Genomic DNA, 23413 nt, shown 5'->3' on the forward strand with positions numbered 1-23413 from the left:
AATATTCTATTTCTTACATAAAAGTATGATAGATGCCAGTGCTCTGAAGAGTAAACCATATAGTATTGTGTAATACTGACCCACTTCAAGCACCGAAACTATCATTCGGTATCCCGAAAAAGAAAATTATAATACAAATAAAAATCTGTACTAAGTATTGTTGAAGTAACCAGAACTGATAATACATTGTTAATAAGTTTCAGCGTTAATGCAGTTGCACAACTACCTTTACCGCTAAACATTTTCGAGTTCCTCGCTTCCGGCTTGTGGTTAACTCATAACTTTAGGAATTTCTGCACACTCCTCATTGGTATGCAGTCAACCGGCAGTTCGACAATGCTAACCATATGATACTCTATGCATCAGTTATAGTATTTTATTAACTGTAATCCTGCTTTCTGTATCCAACCACATTACACAATCAGGGTTTTTTGCAGTCTAGCACTATATGAAAAACTCAACACCAGCTATGTAAATCCTGATTTATCTCAGAGGACGGGAATATTTTTGGTAGCACTTTACTTGAAGGGGCACAAATAATGTAGTAGTACACTCTTACTTAATGTATTAACTAACCAGAAACTAAGTGTTAGTTACGTACTAATTCCATGTTCGTTCATCATTGATCAATTGTAATGATTCATGTACTTAATGCAGTTACTATATTTATTCATGATCTGTACTTGAGTAGTAACTGAGTTGCTAAATTACTTACGACTCCTCGGTAAACGTATCCTTCAATATCATAGCAGCTGGATAAATCTACAATCATAGCTTGAGCCTACAGTGAAAGAACAGTTATCCAGGTTTACCTGGATGCTATGGGATAGACGTTATTGAGCTGCTAGAAACATCTGCTCATTTGCAAATAAGCTGGGAAAACAGTTTTGAATTAAACGCTAATCCCTAATTCTTTTCATACCACATGGCAGCCAGCTTACTGATCAATGCTGATTTTTAGTTTAGCCAGTTTATGTTGTCTTGCAATACTAACATAGGTTCTAATTTTCCTTGGGTGAAAGACGGAGAACAGGTGGAAAATGGTGGAATTCAATGTTGAGTTGCTTTGCTGTGGGCCTGTGGTGCATAAATAATTGACTGACACAGATATGCATTGAGAAGATGTATCAGCTGTGGATACCTTCATGCCTTGTTGGCAGCTTGCAGAAAGCCTACATGAGACTGGCCAGGACCAGTAGACCAAAGGTGGGACAGTGAGGCAGATATCCCACCTCAGGCATATCGATTCCAGGGGCGCGGATGAGGGACAACTGGGAAGGGTGGTGATGGCTAGGCATGGACAGTATTACGGTAATACCGTAAAGCATGGTAAAGCATTATTTTCAGTAAAAAATACTTCAACCAACTTTCACAATTTTTATTGGGAAATACCGAAGTAACATTGTTTTGTAAAATATCGCCAAAATACCGCATACCACAGTTTAATGTTTGGATTGTCTGACAGCATTAACAGATAGATACTGCCCAAGCCTATTGCAGGCTAGTGGGGAGGGGACTGTAGCAAGATTTATCTGCTGGTTAGAGAGGGGGGTAAAACTTTTTGCCAGCAAATAGTGTAACGGCAAATTTCTAGGACACTGCGCATCATTTGCTGGTGTCAGGGAGCTGCTGTTAATTTGTGTCCCAGGACATCTCCTGTGGTAGCATGTTATATGAGAGGGAAAAGGAGGTTAAGGTTCAGATAATAGATGGAGCTGGTCGCTTATTGTTTGTATCTTCATAAGTAGGTTGTGGATTCATCTGGAGACAAGAAGGTAATTTGTGAAGGTGGGAGGAGAAAGAGCTCAGAACAGCTTCTTATTGGCTGCAGGCCGGTGCTCTGTCTGAAAGGATAATGCTGGTGAACTTCCCCTCGCGTGAGCTTGGGTGTTGCTGCATCGCCATGGGGACCGTTGACCCGCCCGGTGCCACACATGCCTCAGGAATTCAGCTGACATTGAGCAAACTGACTACCTTGTTAAGGCTCAATAGTGTCCGTGGACAATCTGGAAAGCAATGCTTTTAGTATTTCTTCTGTTTTTAAGACTTATTCAATAATTATTTATGCCGATGCCATAATGATTTCAAAAGGTTGTCTGGTGGCTTAAAACAGACTAACGTTTCAAACTTTCTGGTGCAGTACATTAATGAATTATGTATGCAATATAATGCAGTAGTGTTTGTTTATTCTTAAATATTCTGTGTGAAGGTTTTTTATACAGAATTAAGCACTCACTGTTCCACAAATCATCCAGGTAGTTTTACATGTGACAACACCTCAGCTGTCTGTACCCTTAGCCAGGACATGGCTGCCTGGATGAAAAATAATCCAAGTTATTTGAATTCTTACTGTATGAAAACTACATAATGTAGCATCAAGATTCATTTTTTAGAAAAGGCATGAAAGGAGAGCATGTTCCTTCAGTTATACGTAACCACAGCAGATAATACAATATTTACAGCAACCCCTGATGTCTGATCGTAGTCTTAAACAGCATGCATTAAGGCCGTCCTACAAACCAACTGAAAGGGAACCTGAACCAAGTGCGTAAATCATTTACTATGATATTAATAATTTTGTTTATCTCTTTCTGATCACAAACATGGAGGCTTAGCTTGCTGAGCCACACATTGTCTATGTAGAGCCTATTAGGTTTTCAATGAGGTGCTGCTTATTTGGAAAAGATATATACATGAAATCTGGTTAGTGCAGTTGAAACAATAAAGAACAGTTTTGGGTGTTTCTTGGAAACAATTCCTAGCACTAAATTGCAATGTAAGTTCCTGTCACTGGATTCCTCCAGGAATCGCATTGCTTTCATCCATAAATTCAGTGGTTCCTCGACCTTTCTGTAGAGGCTTTCCTGTACGCTTCAGAGTGGATGGCCAAGTGTTCTCAACGCGTAGCTTTTAATAACCAATGTCCAAGCAGTCTCTGCAGTTGGGTGATGTTCCCCTTTGTAACAAATCTTCAGTTCACATAAAAAGGGTCTTTTATCTTTAGCATACAACACTTGTGCTGTATAATGTGCTGGTGGCCTGCTGTTTATACCATGCTGTCTACAGGTGCTACAGTAAGAACCGTGTTCCCTCCGCCATCCCCGTCCAAGCGGAAAACACCCATTCATCCCCACCTGTCCTCACGTGATCAAACCACCCCGTGCAATACACCCCCCCAATGGCCAAAATACATAATACACCCCAAAGTTATAAATGGCTCCCACACTTTCCTTATCAGTTTTATGAATTTGTTCTAATCTTCTTTAAGATATCCTCTACAGTAATTCTGCAGTGATTTAATATTTATTATGACTGGGAGGCTTGTTGAATAACACTGATTTTAGTGTCTGTTTACGACTGACTGTCTGACTCACATAAAATGAAGACCAAACTACAGTAGATGAAAGAGGCAGCCTATCCACTGGAAACAGAAATAAGCATTAAAGTGCTGTGGTGTCCAGAGGTGAGATACCAAGACAGTAATATTAGGATATTTGAAATGGATGGTGCACTGGCTGGTGCAGTGATTAGCACTGTTGCCTCACACCTCTGGGACCCACATTAGAGTCTCCGCCTGGGTCACATGTGTGTGGGGTTCGCATGTTCTCCCCATGTCGTCGTGGGGTTTCCTCCGGGTACTCCGGTTTCCCCCCACAGTCCAAAAACATGCTGAGGCTAATTGGAGTTGCTAAATTCCCCGTAGGAATGCGTGTGTGAGTGAATGGTGTGTGAGTGTGCCCTGCGATTGGCTGGCCCCCCATCCTGGGTTGTTCCCTGCCTTGTGCCCATTGCTTCCAGGATAGGCTCCGGACCCCCTGCAACCCAGTAGGATAAGCGGTTTAGAAAATAGATGGATGGATGCACTGGCCGGGTCCACTGGCGGTACTGTGATTCAGCTTGGCAAGGTGATACAAATCGAGCCCTGTTTGACTTTTGGGTTTATTTTTCCAGTTAACCAAGTTCTGAAAAAATGTAGAAGTTCTGCATTAAATAAGAAAGATAACAAAGAACCTCATTGATATGAGACCGGTGTCTCCATTTCAGGAGCAAGAATCCAGTGACTGTGATCATCAGTGATAATTTAGCTCAGTCACCCTCATTAGCGATATACGCATTACTTTGTATATTCTGTTTTGTTTTGTCCCAAATGGCCAAAGTTCTAATGGCTTTTTAAATTTTCTTTCTTCTCATTCCTGCCCCAGTTTGTTTCGTGTTTGTGTGCCTGTGCCATCCGCATGAAACCTTAAAGGGGCCGTGATACCCCTGAGAAAAACATGACCTTCCCCGAATTGACAAGGCCCCCTTCCCTGCGTCACGTGGCACCATCTTCTTCATTGTCCCTAGATTCTGTCATGATCCGTAAATGCCACTTTGTAAAATATTATTTCCTTAGCTTCCTCCAAAAAAAAAAAACAGAAATAAACATGCTGCACCATTTTTACACATATTTATTTTGACCTGTTTTTACTTACCATTTCATTTCAAAATAGAAGAGGACCCAAAATACCCAGAATGAGAAATAGACGTATAACGTTGCCGAAGTGTTTCTTGGCTGCCTTGGTTCTTGAAGGCAGGGGACATTCTACAATTTGCATGATCTGGAAAACAGCAAAGCATCGCCCTTATTTCTGATACGCTCCATGGAACGCCAGCGTCAAGCGACATCGTGACACACATATGCCTTGAAGTGTGAGCTTCCCTGCAGGAACACAGACAGAAGAACCTTAAGCATGGAGTGCGGGCAGAAAAATAACAAGCAGAGTCTTCTGCTTTCACCATGCTTGGCACCTTAATGGCACCTGTCAACACCCCTGTACCGGATAAGGGCTGGGAGAGATGGAGAGATGTGTATTCTCATTTGGCATTTTTCTTAGCTGAGTAAGTGTTCCCTGCTTGGGAATCGTCCTGACATCAGGATTAAAGTTTTAAACCCTCACCAAAATCATACCATCCATCCATCCATCCATCCATTACAGGGTCACTGGGTCTCCGGAGCCTATCCCAGGCAGCATAGGGCCACGCAGGCAGGCTTCTTGGATCGGAAAGCATCCATCATAGAATACAAATTATTTTGTCTGAGTTTAGTCTTCTTGCTTACAATGCAATTAATAATTTTAATTCCACATGTCAATTTATTTAAATGACAGTTAACAGAATAATGACACGCCATGACTTGAAAAGACATTGTGCAAAACACAGTCATGAATAACAGTATCCTGATATTTAATTAAGTTATAATTATAGCGAATATATTTTTTCATTGAGGCAGTGGCTCAGTCAAGACAAATAATAGTGTTAATGCTCAGTTAAACTGGAATGTTATAGCCATCAAATTATTGCAGGCATATCTAATTAGTTGAATTGATAAAAATATAACAATTATTAGGATAGTTTCTTCCCATCTATCACTCTATTCTTTTTTCCTTATCTAATTTGTCAGTGTACACGCAGTTTAATTTAACACCCATCCTAATAATAATGTCATTGTTTCAAGTTTTAAATGGATCTTTACAGGTACTATTGAATGTTGGGTAATTATAAGCAAACCTACCTTCTCACTCTCTATTTTTAACTATGCAGACAAATGTTGTCTTTCTTCAGTTTTTTCTCATTTCTGTTCACCTAAAAAAATCTTTTTTTTTTAGTTTTTGCATTTATATCACATCAACAAGTCCAGGAGACGCTAATCTTTATAAGCGATAAATACTCTGCGATAATCGGCATGAAGACTAAATCTGACTGCAGGGATCCTCTAATATCAGAGATTTCAGTGTAACGCGTCACATGCAGTCATGGATGCCATTGCCCCAGATAGATGTTAGTGTGTCGTAAGTGTAGAGGACGTGTGCATTGTGGAGGTTTGGGCTATTACTGAGTTTCCTGCAGACCTACAGAGTCCCTGAAATGTATTACCAAATTAAACAAGGAGAGTCCTTTAATTGAGAAATCTTAAATATATGTTGAGAAGCAATACCAGACTGTGGAAACTGTGGAGATTGTTAGCGGCTTCGTCGTCTTCGTGACTCCTGCTAGCCCTCGGTGTCCTAAGAGGTGTGAGCTGACGTGAGCACAAAGGAGGGATTTGGGCAGGAGTTAGCAAAGCCTACCTGAACACTGAGTAGCTGCTCGACGGCATAGTGAACTGAAATCGGTCAGCATTGCGACACATCACACCAGAATGCCATAGCAGATGCGGGCTCAGACTGTCTTATCAGAGGGTCTGTTTTACCATATTTCCCAGAAGAAAAGCTCCTTCCTTTTCTAGAGCAGGCGTTCTAGATCTTAACTGATAATATGACGCAGAGAAGCAAGACTTACTGCTGAAACAATGCAGTGGCATCTGACTGCTCTTGCAGACTACATAGAGCGTATGTGCAGTGTAGATACTTATCAGGTACTCTGCCACGTCCCCTCCCTTCCCATCCATAGCACTGAGTTCTGTGTCATTCATTCTCACTTCATCTTTCTTTGTCACGTATGTTCAACCCACAGTGTGTAAATTAGATTTGGGATCGCTGCATCATAAGATTTATCACAGTGAGTTTGTAATACACGACCTGGCAAGTAAATGATCAAATAAGGTAAAAAAAAAACACACACACACTTGTGATCCATCAGTTGTCGCTGAGGCAGGTGTCATCATTCTCAGCGTTTTCATACTGTACAGCCAGGGTGCAGTTTTGGTTTTATTTTAAGTAGCTTTTTAAATTGAAGTTTCAAACAAAAATATAGGTGCCGAATTGGACTGTAAGGGATTTTATCATGAGGCAGAACGCTCTATAAAATACCAGGGCCCTGAAGGTATATCTATGCAATAAAGTAATAAATGAAATAAACTTTCACACGCAACAAAATTGATTTTATTATAAATATTTCAAATGTATCCGTCTTCCAACTATCCCAGGCAGCACAGGACAGAAGGCTGGGGTTTGCCCTGGATGGGATGCCAACAAATAATTAACGCGAATAAATAAATGGATGTTTGTGAATTAAGCATGAATACTAAAGAAAACAACTTTAAATGTAAAACTGTGGATGTCTAGCTGCCTCACTGAGAATCATCTGATTTCGTTTGCTCTTTGGACGTCCCAGTGGGATATAAAAAAAAAAATCATTATCCAACAAGTTGGCAAAATTAAATGGTATTATGACCACGATGCTGATACTAAATGTCAGACACTAATAAAATGTAAATGTTATTATCTGACAATATGGTAACATTTATGTTTAGAGACGATATAGATAAAATACTTTCAAAAGACATGCCAAATACTACTTCCTAATAAGAATTATTGTTCTATATTCTTTTTAAATAATATTTTTAATCAATCCAATGATAATTCTTGCCACTTTTACCCACCTCCTTTAAAAAGATGACTTTTTAAAAATTTCTGTACTCAAATTCTCTCATTTTATTAATCTTTGTCATTTTGGCATGGGTGTACAAACTGTTTGCAATGGATTTATTATGATGAAGTCATCTGTCATCATAGGAAAAGCTTTGAGGAATAACTTTGAGGAATGCCCGCTCTTGTTGAGTAATGCTCAGTCTTAAAATACAGCTGCTGCCAGGAAGCCAGCTCTTGTCTAACAGGGCCTACAAGTAACCAGAAGTATCTTGATAATTATACAACTAACAGGTTTTGCATGCCTCAACTATAGCTTAGGAAATGGTGTGATGCTTAAATTAAATTAGTTAATTTAAGTTTCATTACCGATCTCACATGCTGTATATTATAACTTTATTGGTCTTAAAAAGTATTTTGTGGCAAGTATAGATATTTGCGCACTGCTCACATAATGACATGTTGATTAACTAACTTATTATTATTATTATTATTAACTAATTTATTATTAATTAACTTTAATATTTGATCACTGCTTGGAAGAAAAGCGAACCAGGCGGGCAGTGAAAACGTGTGTGTAGTTGCATCCTGGTGAATGTCATAAAGTCGTCCAAGAAGGATGTATTTTGAGGGACTTGGATGCGGCTTGATCGTGCTCACTGGCACTTGGGTTTCGAACTGCTTGTTTACTAATCAAATTAGAACCCGTCTTCTGCTGGTTAATCGCATTAATGAAGCGACTGACCCCTGCCTAGCGCCCATCACCTATGGGATAGCCTATGGCCCCCCATGACCCTAAATAGGACGAGCGGTTTCAGAAAATGGATGGATGGAATTGGAGTGATAGCCACTGACAGTTTCTGACAGAAAAATAACACATAGAAGATCAAGCAGGAAGCACGACATAGGGCTGACTTTCGGTGTGTTTCAGTGTCTTTGTATACCAACAATCCCCACTTCACGGTTCCAAGCCCAGTTACGTCCTGGAAAAACACTAGACTTTTCCTTTGTATTTACAAACCGTGCCCCAGGTTAACTGTTAAACCACTTACTGTAGAAGTTTATAAACCCTCCTTTGTCTGAAGGGCTGAAAATATATATATTTTTTTATTATAGAGATTCACATATCAATTACAAAGGAAAGTCATAGATATTGACAGGCTCTGCGGGTAAATAAAATGGCCCCTGTATTAAAATGGGAGCTGCTGGTGACTCCAGTAGGAAGTACAATCACAACAAGATGCTCTCTGTTATCAGCTTTAGTCATGCAGCGTAAGCATGAGAATGTGTTTCAGGAAGTATTGGGCACTTATGACCAGCACCCTTTCGTCACATCGATGGGACCCATGATTTGAGTCATGGTAGAATACAACTTTGCTTAGTTCAGTTTTATCTTGCAGTTGCGCAGGTTTGGTATGAGATCCAGGCCGACACTGAGCTTTGTCCCATCATAGCTTTGTGCTTGAGAGGTGATGTTCTTATTGTTAACGTAGCACCATTTCATTAATCATGGTATTGCACAGTGTGTTCAATTAAGTTTTTAATCCGTGGATTTAAACACCTGCTTCCCAAACATTCCACATGTTAATTAGACAACTGAGATTAAGAATCTCTATCTACTCTCGAAGTTAGAACCTGAGAAGCCGGTTTGTGGAAGGATGTTTAGATTTTAGTCCAGTAAATCAGCTAAGTCATGGTGTGGAAAGGATTCCCTTCCATGAGAGAAGCTGAAATGAAGCAGAAAGTCTGAAAGAGGCTTCCATCTTGAATGCCAGCCTGAAACACATGCGACAAATAATACAGGGAACGTCAAATACGATTTACCAGAATGAACATTTTACCTTTATCAAAAGTCAGCAGTTTAATGCACATAAACTGTCAATTATTTAGAGAAAATCATTTACAAGCAGGGTTTAATATAGACAGAGCCTCCTTATCACCAAATCACACCTTGCCAAAGCCCAGCTCTGCCTCCTTATGTCCATATTGCACCTTACTGGAATGCAGCTCCACCCCCTTATGTCCAAATCGCACCTTGGCGGAGCACAGCTCTACCCCCTTATGTCCAAATCGCACCTTGGCGGAGCACAGCTCTACCCCCTTATGTCCAAATCGCACCTTGGCGGAGCACAGCTCCACCCCCTTATGTTCAAATCGCACCTTGGCGGAGCACAGCTCTACCCCCTTATGTCCAAATCGCACCTTGGCGGAGCACAGCTCCACCCCCTTATGTTCAAATCGCACCTTGGCGGAGCACAGCTCTACCCCCTTATGTTCAAATCGCACATTGGCGGAGCACAGCTCTACCCCCTTATGTCCAAATCGCACATTGGCGGAGCACAGCTCCACCCCCTTATGTCCAAATCGCACCTTGGCGGAGCACAGCTCTACCCCCTTATGTCCAAATCGCACATTGGCGGAGCACAGCTCTACCCCCTTATGTCCAAATCGCACATTGGCGGAGCACAGCTCTACCCCCTTATGTCCAAATGGCACATTGGCGGAGCACAGCTCTACCCCCTTATGTCCAAATTGCACATTGGTGAAGCACAGCTCTACCCCCTTATGTCCAAATTGCACCTTGGTGGAGCACAGCTCTACCCCCTTATGTCCAAATCGCACATTGGCGGAGCACAGCTCTACCCCCTAATGTCCAAATCGCACCTTGGCATAGTGCAACTTCGCCCCCCTTCAACACTCACCTTTTTTCTTAAGATCCCAAAATTTAAGAAAATATTAAAATCACACATTATTAGAAAAAGTTTAATGAAAGGTCAATTTTGTGTTAAAAATCTTTTTTTTTTTTTTCATCAGCTTTAATGTTAATTTTCATTAGTAGCTCTGACCAGACATTCAGTTCTTGAGTGGATGAGATATTCCTACATGATGTGACTTATTTCGCTTACCATACTGCGGCCAAAATTTCACTTAGCAGAGAAATTCTGCTAGAGTGTGTAGTAAGCAATCTGTGAATAAATTTATATTGATATTCACAGGGGCATTACGAATGTATATGAAAGAATATTACTTGTATTGATATGCCAGTTTGATGCATTCATAAATTTCATTTACATGGTACATTTAAAAAATTCATGGACAACTGAACCATCCAATACATACAATAGTCATATCAAGTAAAAATAACTGTATTACTTAAAATTGATAAAAAAAACAACAACATGACAACAAAAGAACTTTAAGACTATGATCATACATACAAATGATAACTAATAAACTAATGTGCAAGCTGCCCCTCGTCTCTGATTCAGATTTAACCTCTGTTTACGAGTACTGATATATAATAGTCCACAAACGTCTGCAAACAGAACACTGTCCATCTCCTCCTCAAGCATAAAGCAAACTAGGACACACGTTTATTGATGCAAAATAAAAACCGTTACAGCATGTATATTTAAAGGTTAATTCCTCTGTGACATACCCTGCAGTCATCTACCTACTTTGCATGGATCTGGCAACAGCATTTGTAGATTTCTAACCATGTTTATTCAAATTAAATTAACATCTGCTTTGCAGTAGAAATAAATATCCTGGATAAATTTTCTGCAAAAGGCCAGTAGGAGGCTTTGGGCCTATTTGCTATTTATAAGCATAAAGAAATTCAGATGATTACCATGCATTTAGAGCAAAGTCATCTGTGTACTATTTTGCGTCGGATTAAATGGGTATCGGTCCCCTCTCATGGCTGCCGCATTACTTCAGGGATGAACATGAGTTGATTGTGCACAGAGAATGTTGCCTGTGAGTGGATCACGGTTAATGGAGGGACGTGGTTCTGCTGAGTCACAGGGGATTCTTCAGCTACCTTATTCCCTTCAGTTTTTGGAACAGTGTCAGGAGGATCTGAAATCCATCGTTATCTCCAGGTCAACAGCTTCCTGTTTTTCAGCTTAACCATGTGCGACCTGCTTCGCTCTGTTTTTTTTTTTTTTTGTGACGTTGCCCCTGACAATTTATAGGACTATCCAGACAATAAGGCTTTTTAATGAGTTTGGCCCAAGCTCTCGCTGGCTATTATGGTATGAATTTATGGAGGAAATCATCTGCAAATAATTTTCATTTACCAGTCAATAATGAATTCTGAAAAAAGAGAGGGAAAAGAATTAGTGTTCTCAAGACTATAGCACTACACTGATACAGATGTATGTACACAGACTTCTAATTTCCCTTCTATTTTATGTTTTAGTGTGAAGCAGCACCCCAAGCTCTCAAGCGATGATGAGAAGTTATACACTCACACCCCATGTTGTTTCATTGCTATTATGACATTTCCTTCAAACAGAAAGGAAACAGTGATTTTGCTGTACATTTTGGTTAGACCACCTTGTCTTTGTTAAGGGTGGAAGACCATTTCAGATAACCCCGAGTTCAGAGCCACAGAAAGTCCCAGAGACCTCTTCTCCTCTGTTCCAGTTATTCTTGGCATCGTTTTTTTCACCCATTTCCTGCTGCTCTGCCAGGTTTTAGAAATCTGTGTGAACGGCTGCGTAGAGACCCACTGACTTTGCCTATAAGCAAACAGTAACTTACTCTACCTTGTGCAAACTCCAGCACTGTAAGACATTAACTCTGTTTGGAAACACCTACTGAATATGCAGTTAAATACAAAGTAGTGCAACAGCGTGTCTGTGATGACCTGCACCTCGATTAAAGAAAACAGCATTTTACTTTTGTTTTATGAAGTGAACCATTGAATAATTCACCAGACGGTGCTGAAAGGCTGTATTTCCGGCCTTTCCTTTTTTTCTTATCAGGATGAATAATTTCACTCTTAACCGCTTTCATTTTAACATTATGCTGATTATTAGTACTGTATCATGAGGACACAGACTTACTGCAGGAGACCATACAGGCAACAAACAGTGTGATCCCAATCCTCAGCTTTTATATGGGAGTCACTCTTCTAGCAGGATAGCGAGACACACAAGGACAGATTGTGTTTTTTACACGAGTCCAGCTATAATCGATCTGCTCCTCCTCAGCCACACGCTTAAAAATGCAGATGTCCATTAAAGTTGTGGCTTTTCCGGAATTTTAAGTGACACAGGCAGCGCCTTCGTTAACAGACTTCCCAGTGGGTAACCGTGACCTTGTCTTCATTAGCCTGTCATCATTAGAGGTACCTGCACATCTGCTAGTTTGGGTCACTGGCTGGTACAGTGATCTAACACACAGCAGCTCTGTGTCACTAGTCACGCCGGAGTGAGGGACAAAGAAAGTATATCAGCAGTATATAAAAAAACAATGATTTCCTTATATGAATGTGTAAATTTCAAACACATTTTATCTGTTACTTTAAGGCTTTAAGTTCCTTATCCAGTCCTCAGGGTACACAGACAGTCCACATTTTTGCTCTCTACAGGGAGCTGGGAGGGAGCAAAAACATGGACTGTCTGCGCATCCCGAGGACCTCATTGGGAAACATTGCTCTAAGGAATTGCACGTCTAGTACACCAATCCCAACTGTTATTGTAATAGGACTGTTAACACCACTGTTTGTATTCATACGCCTGTTATATGAAAGAGGGCCGAAGGACAATACTTGAAAGCAAATTCATATTCTCTAGTAATTCAGTGGGGATGTGGAGATACTTGTGTGACACATACCAATTTGCACTGGAGGTCTCTTCATTGGCACTCATTTGAAGGCATTATTATTCAGCTTTATAAGCTGTGGAAACCGATGGTGCCAGATGCAGGCAGAAATGTGAGGAGACCTTCTCTCTTCTGTGAGCATCAGCACCAGGAGTAACAGGGGTGCTGTCTGGCCATTTTGTGACTGTAAGTACCCCAAACCTGACCTTTATCTAATTATCAAGGGCTGTAACATGTGTCTAGTGCTTTAACAAGAAGGGAATACTGCAAATCATTACCTGAGTGTACAAAACAAGACAATGATTCTCAATAAAAAATCTGGTGAATTATGACCAGGCTGTCTTACTTTTGTCCTCTTTGTTGAAGGTAATTAGTGAAGGATTCACTGTTCATTTCTGGAAGAGAGTTGATCTGAGCATCAAATTAGTAGAACCCAAAATGGTCATCTTGATCTTAACTTCCAGTTACTATAAGAACTCATTTAGGTCATGGTCAGAGGTCTTAAACAGCTAATATAATGTCCTAGTGCAGGTCGCAATGTTAAAAATGTAACATTTTTGGGTTTCTCCTCATTTAACACACCTGATTCAACTCCTTGTGTTAATTAGCACACAGCTCTTTAGCTGAATCATTTATGGTGGAACAGGGAAAGAACTAAGCTACACTGGGCTCCAGCCCCCCAAGATGGGAGTTGGGCACCCCTGTCCTAGTGTCATCCTCTACAAACCAGATGTTTACCAGGCATTTAATTTTTCAGCAGTTAATATGGTTTCTTGTAAATGTTTGCAAGGATTTTAGCAGAATGGGACCAGGCTCCATGTCATGGTCCCATAACAAAATTGTGCAAAAATGAATTTGAGTATGTGAATCACTTCAATGAGATCAGTATGATTTAAAAGCAGTAGTACAACACAGGGGTACTATTATTTTGTTAATAAAAGGACAGAACAGCAAGACAAAAGGTATACTTTTAAAAAATCTGTAAATTTTTATTCATCCTGGATTCCTGCCACCAGTTAATTGACTACACATTATAGACTGAAGTGCTATTTGTCCACAGTCACATGACCTATGCGGTGGCAGATCTTGTTGTGATAGGATATGACTTCCTGTCAGGTGCTGGGGGCACGGTTTGACACTGCAGTCTGACGCTCAGCTGGTGCCCATCACAAACTGGCATGCAGCGCTCACCGCTCCTACACTTGCTGCCTATCCTCTCACTAAATCAGGCCCGCTGTCCTTCAGTAGAGGACAGTGGCCCGGGGAGGTGTCCTGACCCGAACCCGGTTAAGGCCCACTGTCCTTTAGTAGAGGACAGTGGCCAGGGGAGGCGTCCTGACCCGAACCCGGTTAATGTGGGTCATGGGCATCGGCTAAGATGCAGGACATTTTCGAGTATCGCTGACGAATGCTGATTTGCTAGGAAGCCAGACTAGCAAGAAGCAACAAAAGCCTTTCTCTGATTGCCGTCATTTTGTCGTATCTTCCAGTCTGAACCAGTAAACCTGTGTCAAACATCACTTCAGACCCACTGAAGTGATGACGTGTTAACAGTCTGAACGTGAGAAAATCAAGCTCTCAACTTTTTTGAAAAGTAAAGAATCTTAGTATTTCACTATGGCTCCTTGTGTTTAGTATTAGTGCAATTAAACCTGAAATATTCCATATTCTGAACATGTATTAGAGCTCACACTGTATTTATACACAGCGCTCCTATGTTCTCCATCTTGTCCACAAAGATCAGGACCGTACAGATCATCAGCATGTCTGTTAGTCAACATCGCACTTATTCATGCCCTTAAATGACAGTGTTGTGTTACAGCTGAAGAGGAGTAGATGGTGTGTTATTGTCCTACATCGGCATCTGTGGAGCTCCGGGTCAAAAGCAGAGTGTCTGTCCTGTGGGCGGCTAATGAAGCCCATTGAAACGTATCTCGAGTCAGCCAGCACCGTGGAGCACTGAGTGGCAGGGATGAGCTGTTCTGCTGAAGACCGAAGCACGTGAGGCAGAAGGTGGCGATGGCTAAGACGGCTGATCGAATTACCTGCCGTGCGTGATTTTGTTTGATTTTGTCAAGCCACTCAGAACTGTGAAAAGGCAGAGTATCAGATTACCCAGCTGAGAAGCATGTTGCAGCCTGAAACAGTGAAGGATTGTCACAGCGCACACTAGCTCACACAGAGCTCCTTCGGAACTTGATCGTCGGATATGAATGAATATTCACCCTTTTTTTTAGGACTTTAAAGAACACGTTTTCCTTCATGCCCCAGATTTTAACAAAACAAATATCTAAAATGCTCCAGATGATCAACAGCAGTGTTACCTACCCGGTCCTCGGCGACCCACAGCCGGTCCATGTTTTATCTCCCTCCTAGCTTCCTGCAAGACAGTCCACATTCTTCACATTGAGCAAAATCATGGACTGTCTGTGGGTCCCTGACGACCAGATTGGGAAACAGTGATCTAGAGGGTGTTTCCTAGGCCCAGAACAAAAAGAGGTCCACTGATGATTGGTACACTACATAGGAACAGACGTGGGACTGAAACTGATTTAGTAAAGATTATTGAGGTGTGTTCACACATTTTCTGCATATCTAACCAAATAAGTCTCAATAAGGCTCTGCTGCTTGTAGCTGTTCACCTCCATCGGCACTTTAAAATGTCCTGACCAGCGAATCAGAGCCTCCCAAGGATCCCCAAAACGCTGCGTCTATACGACCTGGTGCCTCAGTTCCAAAGGAAGAATGACATCTCCTGAATGATGAATAACTGAGCCGTGAGATCTAGCTCTTACTGAAAGGGAGTGCTGCTTTGGCTGAGACCTTTCTGACCGCGTGTTCCACCGTGGGACGTCGCAGTGGCACCTGAGCCATCGCAGACCAGGTAGCGTCTGGGAGTCCGGGCAGCAGATTGATCAAAGTGATCGCGGTACAGTGGGGAGCGACGCTGACTTTCACACGTCTGCCAGCCTCCTTGAAAAGCTCCTGCGCGGCATTGGAGAAGCAGCCATGCAGAGCTAATGGTCACGGAAGTGATGTGGCACCGCTCTCCACTCTATTGGCCCCTTATTTCTGTTTTGGTCGCTTCTGTGGCCAACTTTATATTTAATCCGTTCATCCATTGCCTTGTATAACCGATGAGCAATCTGTTCACAGGCAGAGCCTGTGGAAGGCTGACTTTCATTCTTTTTAGCATGTCCTAGTAGCTTTCCATTGTGAACAGACTAATGGGCATCCAGGTAATTAATGTAATTGCACCCTTCAATGCTGACCAAAAATAGTTCTATAGAATTTGTACTGCTGCATTCCCCCTTTTCTGTTAAAACATTGCCGTCTGTAAGAGGTCATTATATTCTAATTACCTTTTTTTGCGCAATGCTTTCTATATTTAATTGCTCTTTAACTGGAGATGGCAACTTTCCTTATTTGAAGATTTTGGCTACCCAGAATCCCCCAGATTTCTCTCAGCTGTGTTATTAAGTTTTTTTTCTGTTTTATTCTAACATATTCTGCCGCTGAAATAAAGTGCCTTGTCAGTTTGGTATTGTGAAGATCACCCATCTGATGCCGGAAGAATGTGTTTGTTGTCTGATCTCGGCGGCGCTGAGTGATTATGTTTGCAGGCTGCAGTGGTGTTACTCAGACAGGCTTTTCAGATGTGCGTGAATCACGGCAGAAGTGATGAGCACCTTTGTGCAAACAGCCACCGCTGCCTCAGAAGGCAGGAAAAGATCCATGAATGCTGATGTATACATCAAATGCTGGTTCCTGCACAGACGAATTCAGTGGTATACAGCATCCAGACCTCGCCCCGGTGCATGCGAGGGACACTGAATCCGTCATCCACTTTTATGGACACCTACACAGAGCTGGGGGACATGCCTCTCTCTGATCTGATCCTTTTTCTTATTGAGAACACTGAGGAACCCAAAGCAAACGGCTGAAATCCCGGTGAACGAAGTAGTCAGATTCTGCTGCTTTGTGCAGTTGATCACAATTGATGGAACAGAAGGCATTAATATTTGTCAGCATCGTGCTGTGGACCCTTAAGGATCTTTGTGGCTTCACTTACTGAAAGCACCAGCGTGTTTGCCATCTTTGAAATGTATTAAACTTGACAAGTTAAATGGCACGGCCATATGTCTCGTCCCGCGGTCCATGTGCAGTGGCGTGGCAAATATTATTTATTGTCAAGACTCATTGTTTTTTATGTGTCAGGTTGTCCTCTGACAGAATCATTTATTCTGAGCCATTTGCATATCACACTAAAATTTAGTGACTACATGAAGGTGCGTTAGGCCCAATGTGCACAGTGACTACAGCTTATATAAAGATCAGCGTGAAACGAAGTCACCAACTGTCGGGGTGCCAGAGCCCAGATTTTCCTCCGCTCCTTCTCAGCATCCGCACGTACGTTTAGCAATTAAGTGTGAGCAACAGCCATTCCCTAAGTCGATGGCCTGGGTTCAGGATGCTTTAGCCCTGCCAAAGACCATCTCGTACCCATTACCAAGAGACAATGTGGGATGCAGGTTGCGATGCTGATGGATGCCACCACTTACAGGCTAACAAGCGTGGCCTCTGCCTTTCATCCAAGCCCCGTGTGGGAGATAATATCCGTCTGCCACTTTGTTAGGCTTAAATGTGACGTGCAAGGAAGTCAGCAGAAACAAGTCGTCAGCCGAGACCATTAAATGGGTTTAATGTGTGTGGGGGGGGCGGGGTGGGGGGATACAGCTTTCGGACCGTGCGCTTAGACATCGTCGAAGGAGCTTATCTTACGTTGAGCTTTCTAAAATTACGTATTGCTAAGTAGCAGGGGCATGCAGAGACATCTTCTGGGGTGGGTGCACAAAGGTGGTGCCAATCGTAGCTTGGGGGGGGGCTAATCAAGTTTCGTCACTGGTGCTGACCTACCCCCCCAGTTGACAGTCTTTACCAATCTACTCCCCGCCTATTTTTCCTGGTTGCATTGATTTCGGCCAACTGGGGTGCGTGGGTGGGTGGGTTGGTGGGTGGGGTGGACTGGCAATGGTTAAGGTTGTCAACTGGGGGGGTGGATGTCGATGGTAAAAGTTGTGCTAAATCAGCACCCCCTCAGAAGGTGCTGCCTATATTACCCTTGCCAGAATCCACCTCTACTCAAAGGTAAAAAAGGGCCACTCTGTGCCTTTAAAGGATGGCACTTTAAATAGTTCGGGGAAAAGGGGCAGGTGCTCAGGCACCCCCCCAAACCCCCCCCCCCCCCCCCCCCCCCCCGCATGTGCCTGCTAAGCAGAAATCTGTCCGTCGTTGTGCCTGTACGGTACCTAAACAGGCAGATCACTTGCAGACTGAAAAACAATTTCCAAAAAAGGAAGAGTGCAAACAGGAAATCAGCATCCCACATCATTTGTGGCGGGCTTGCGTGATTTGTTTGTTTTGCCTGTCATGCGGAACATGAATGCTATAAAACCACAGAATTTCACGTTAACACTTCTCAAGGGTATATTTATGGCAGAGAGAGGTGTTTATGGGCTAACTGGATATGTCTTAGTAGATCTGAGTCTTAAGTATCGTTACTTCTCACCAAAATGAAGGGATAGAAGGGATTTGAGTAGCAGTTGTCTTACAATGTGGTCCCAGCCTTGTTTACAGGTATGATGAGATCTTTTCCAGCCTTATCTACTCTTGTGATGAAACCATCTCTGACCATATTTGTCTGTTCACTGCTCGCCTTTCCCGAACAAAGGAAACACACGATGGGGGCTGGCTCATTCTTGCACCCATGTCGTGTTTCGCATCATGCTGAAATTTCAGATTTTCCCATGGTGCACCAGAACGGGCCTGACTGAAACTTCACCGCAGTGTGACAGAGCGGTTCAGTGCGGCTCTTCAGATGTGACATGCGTGGGCACTAGAGTCAGAGGGAAAACGCTAACAGTTCGCCTGACTGTGTACTGCGCTTATTATTTTTCTACATGTACATAAAAGCACTGAAGGGCTTAATGAGGTATTTCTCCCTCCTCTCCCTTCATCAGCAGCCCTGTCCGCCTCCATGCATACCATTGTTGTATCTGCATATCTGTATTCTCGCAATAATCTTGCCTGTTTGACGCAACGATGCATCATTTCTTGTTTGTCGAGACAGGGAATTATCCGTGCTGTCATTCTGCTTTCTATGGCAACACCAGTGTGCTAAAAATAGCACTTTAAATAGCCACATTTGCTAACTGAATGCTTCAGTCAAGCACCCAAATATACGGGAAAAACTGTTAAATAATATAAATATAAATTATATAAATATGATATAAATATACATTCTCAAAATAGATTTTTTAAATATGTATCTCCTGTTTATTTCTCCCAGCCTCATCACACAGTGTTACTGAAAAGAAGCATGTTTGTAGCTGGATTGCAGCTTCCTGCCATTTTATTTGCCTGGTCTGTTGCTGAGCTCCACCATTTCTGCAGCAGATTCAGGTCGTTCTGCACTGAAACCAGAGCCATAGTCCTCAGCACTGTTAGGGAACCGCTCAGCTCCGCATTCCATGCTATTCACTCCATGGTCCCTCGTTGGCCATTTTGGAGGTACGAATCGCAACAGGCCAGTGGAGGAAGAGAAAGACCTCCTCAGAATTCTTTGTTTAGGGCCTGCGAAATGTTGCCTTGATTATGGAATTTTGGTCCGTGTTTATGGTGCTGGGCTGATGAAAAGAAAGATGGAGGGAAGCAGGGTTGGATCTCCATGAAAGGGAGGCACAAATGGATGGTGTGACAGAGCCGTGGTCACGTCTGCTGTAAGTACAGCTACACTGTGAGATGGTGACGACCTGCAGCTGCAGAGGACAAAAGGACACTGTCAGAGCTCGTAACTCTAACTAGTAATGTCTGCAAAGTCAGAGAGTCACAAGTTCTCCCTCACCGTCCGTAGCTCCTCGGCCAGACGCTTTACATTGAGATGGTAACCCGGCTTGAAAGAATCTCTCTGATCCTGGACAATTCCTCCTTGCTCTATTTTCTCTAATAATGCAGGACCATGATGAATGTCCGATATGTTTTGGCTGGGAATAATTTGTTAATCCATCTTTAATCCGTTCAATCCGTTTTTATGATTGTGCTACATGGAATTATTTTTTAATGGGTTATACAATTGTTCTTTGTGAAAAATATGAAAATACTATGAAATCCTTACATTATATATAAAATGTTCTAACTATTATTATTACTATTGTTGTTGTTGTTGTTCTTATTGTTTTTGAAGGGTACCATATCCATCCATCTCCCATGTGCACTTTGTGCCTGAGCATAAGCTTTGGTATTGAACCCTTTTATTATGTACAGCTATATACACTATTAACAGGCTGCAGCCCATGTGCTGTTATTAATGCCTGTGCAGATTATTTCATTTGTGATCTAGAAATATTCCGGGCAATACAAAATCACTGCACTGGAGCGAGATCTTGGGCATTTGCGGTGTTGCCCTTGACTCAATTTCACAGTAGTGGTAACAGTAGATGATGGAGCCGTAATGTAGGAAAGTGGGCAAGATGGAGGTGACAGAGACGTCTGGGGGATACGCTGTGCTGTTATTAGTAGCTCTATGTTAAAGATCAGTGACAGCGGCATCTCAATCTGCTCTTCCCAGAACATCTGACCATAGCAATGAAATGATCCCTGGAAGTGAAACCCTTTCCACAACAGAGCTCTCAGTGAAGCCACAAAGCTGTGGAGATAGTGTTACCCTAAGGTGCGTATTGGCATCACCGGATTTCCAGACAGGGAAACATTCCCCTGCCTTTACGATAAATCACCGCGTACGATATACTTTAAACTTACAATGTGAATTGAAAAACACAAGAATGTGTAGCCGGCTGGAGCAGAAATGTGCTATTGTGTAACTTACTGTACTACCAAGTAGGGCAGATTACATTGTAGTGGTAAAGGATGTGAGCTTGCAACCAAGAAAAGGTCGTTGGTTTAAGTCTCACAATGGATAAGTTGTTTTACCCCTGACCTAAACCATATCACAGTCCTTAAATTGGCTGTAATATAGCCTGCAGGCAGAATCGGGTACAGGGTGGGGGTATCCCCTGCACAGATTTCCAGTCCATCACAGGACACACACACAGATGAGGTATCTGTATGTTTGTGGGGACTCTCCATTCATGTCTATGGGGAAAAACCCTAATCCCAGCAATAACAGCCTTAACCCCTACACAGCCCTAACCTTAACCAAAAGTAACCAAACAAAATACAAGACATTTTTTGTTTTTTGATTGCAGTCACACACAAGGTCATTAACAGGTTCCCCGCAATGTATTACATGCATGCCCACGTACACACTAAGGTGCCAGTTAGCCTAAGAGCATGTCTTTGGACTGTAAGTGGAGGAAGGCTCAACAGGGTAAACATGAGAACTCCACACACGCATGGAGCAGAGGCAGGATGTAAAGCCCAACCTGGGGGCTTGAAGCAACTGTGCTGCCCACTAAGTTACATTCCAACCCTCTGCTATAATATTATGTAATTCACATGTTATTGAAAATGTGCCAATTTTATTATAAATTTGAAAGAAGGTCATGCTGTGTGTTGACCAGTGTGTGGTAACCAGTGCTTCAGTTGTGCTGGATTCTGCTGGATCGCATTCCAGGACCTGTTTTTGACCGGCTGCTCTCTGGTTAAAAAAAAAAAAAATTATATAAAAATAAAATAAGTATCTAATTTAATTTACAGAGCAATTTTCACGCAATTTTATGTTCTTTATTAGTTTAGATTAATTTAAAAATGTATCTTAAAAATACACAGCATGTTTTCTGCACCATGTCTTGTACTCGCTCTGGGACTTGCACCCGCGTTGCTACCTCTCTGCTTTCATATGCTCACATTCCGCCATACAGCAGATACAGCGCATACAGCATAGACAGCATATACAGCAGAGACAGCATATACAGTGCATACAGCAGATACAGCGCATACAGCAGAGACAGCATGTACAGTGCATACAGCAGAGACAACATGTACAGTGCACACAGCAGAGACAGCATATACAGTGCATACAGCAGATACAGCGCATACAGCAGAGACAGCATGTACAGTGCATACAGCAGATGCAGCGCATACATGTACAGCATACTGCAAGGCATGCAACTGAACACAATGACCAGCTGATGAGAGGAACAGGGGCTGGCATTTAAATACATACACAATGAGGAAAAACATTAAGAAGCATTAAACTCATAGGAATGCAGGTGAGGGGCATCAGATAGAGGATCAAACAACAGGTAAGGGGCAAGTGCTGAATACAGCATGTTACTGCACCCACCACACAACAAAGCACCTCAGGGATGAGCTGTGCGGTAGGTGATATCTCAGTGACACACTTGTCCAAATGGACCACTGTGTGTTTTTCCCCCAGTGGCTGGAGTGCCAATCCTGCCACCAACCCCCAAATTTCTTTATAAGTTGGAGGGTTAGATGGAGATTAATATCATACCCTGCCATTGCTTCATCTTGGGTAGGAGCCTAGCTCAAGCATCCTGCAGAATGGGATCACTGCTGGCATTCATAGGATTCGAACCAGCAACCTTCTGATTGCTGGCATAGATCCCTAGCCTCATAGCCACCGCTCTACCCTCAAATAATTGCAGGGACTATAATAATAAAAGGCAACAGACTAATATTGCATACAGGGAATAACAGCAATGACATGGAACTGCAACAGAAGTACACAAATACATGATAACCTGAGTTAATTTACACAATATTAAATTATAACTAGTTGAGGCTGGCCTCAAACCCACAACAGAAGGGGAAGCCTGTATGATATAGCCACCTGCTCAGCCCTTTAAGCCATGTGGTGGCTTAAGGAATAAGAGAAACATAAGGAGCTACCACCAAACGGGATGGCCAGTGACACCTGCTGGCCAAATGGGTAAATGGCATAATGAAAGGGGCAGGGCAGGGGCAAAAACCTACAAAGCTGGCCCTATTTAAACCTGAACAAGGTGCTTAGCTCAGTTATATTTGTTTCATTACCTGAGGCACGATTCCGCAAGCGCACAAATAAAAAACAAATGTAAGTTTTATGGATAAAAAGCTTAGGAAGGGCAAGCAGAGAAATTTCTTAAAAGACAAGGCCAGAAGTCGTGCATTAGCTGTTATGTGAGTGGCACCGTGAGCACGAGCGCGTCTCTGTGTTTCCTTAAGTGCCCACCAATAATAATAAAAGCACCAGCGTAGACTTTCTCTGGGGACTGCAAAACCAGTGGCACCAAATTACCCCACAAAGTTAAGAAGAACATGACAATGCAAAGCGCATCGTTTGTCGGCGCAAAACGCATGTGGCTGAAGTGTCTGGCTGCATTTCTCTTCTCATCTGGTAGAGAAACTATTTTCATAAATGTGCGACAGATAAAAATAGTGTACAGGGATACTTTTTACTTAAATTTTTTTTTTGTAAAAAGTTAGTTGGC

General features: G+C 42.3%; 2 protein-coding genes across 3 annotated transcripts in view; one reads left to right on the plus strand and one right to left on the minus strand.

Annotated features, from left to right (window-relative positions):
• The window catches only part of atp10b (ATPase phospholipid transporting 10B), a 64684-nt gene that overhangs the window by 1593 nt on the left and 39678 nt on the right, over positions 1-23413 (plus strand). The window lies entirely within an intron of this gene.
• On the minus strand, positions 8904-15317 carry LOC125750145 (uncharacterized). The gene is made up of 3 exons (XM_049027552.1): positions 15288-15317; positions 9633-9992; positions 8904-9590 (listed from the first exon to the last, which is right to left on the minus strand). Exons 1-3 carry the CDS (start codon positions 15315-15317, stop codon positions 9291-9293), a joined length of 690 nt encoding a protein of 229 aa, XP_048883509.1. The 3' UTR covers positions 8904-9290.

The sequence above is a fragment of the Brienomyrus brachyistius genome, chromosome 10, assembly GCF_023856365.1.
Source record: "Brienomyrus brachyistius isolate T26 chromosome 10, BBRACH_0.4, whole genome shotgun sequence".
Lineage (NCBI taxonomy): Eukaryota > Metazoa > Chordata > Actinopteri > Osteoglossiformes > Mormyridae > Brienomyrus > Brienomyrus brachyistius.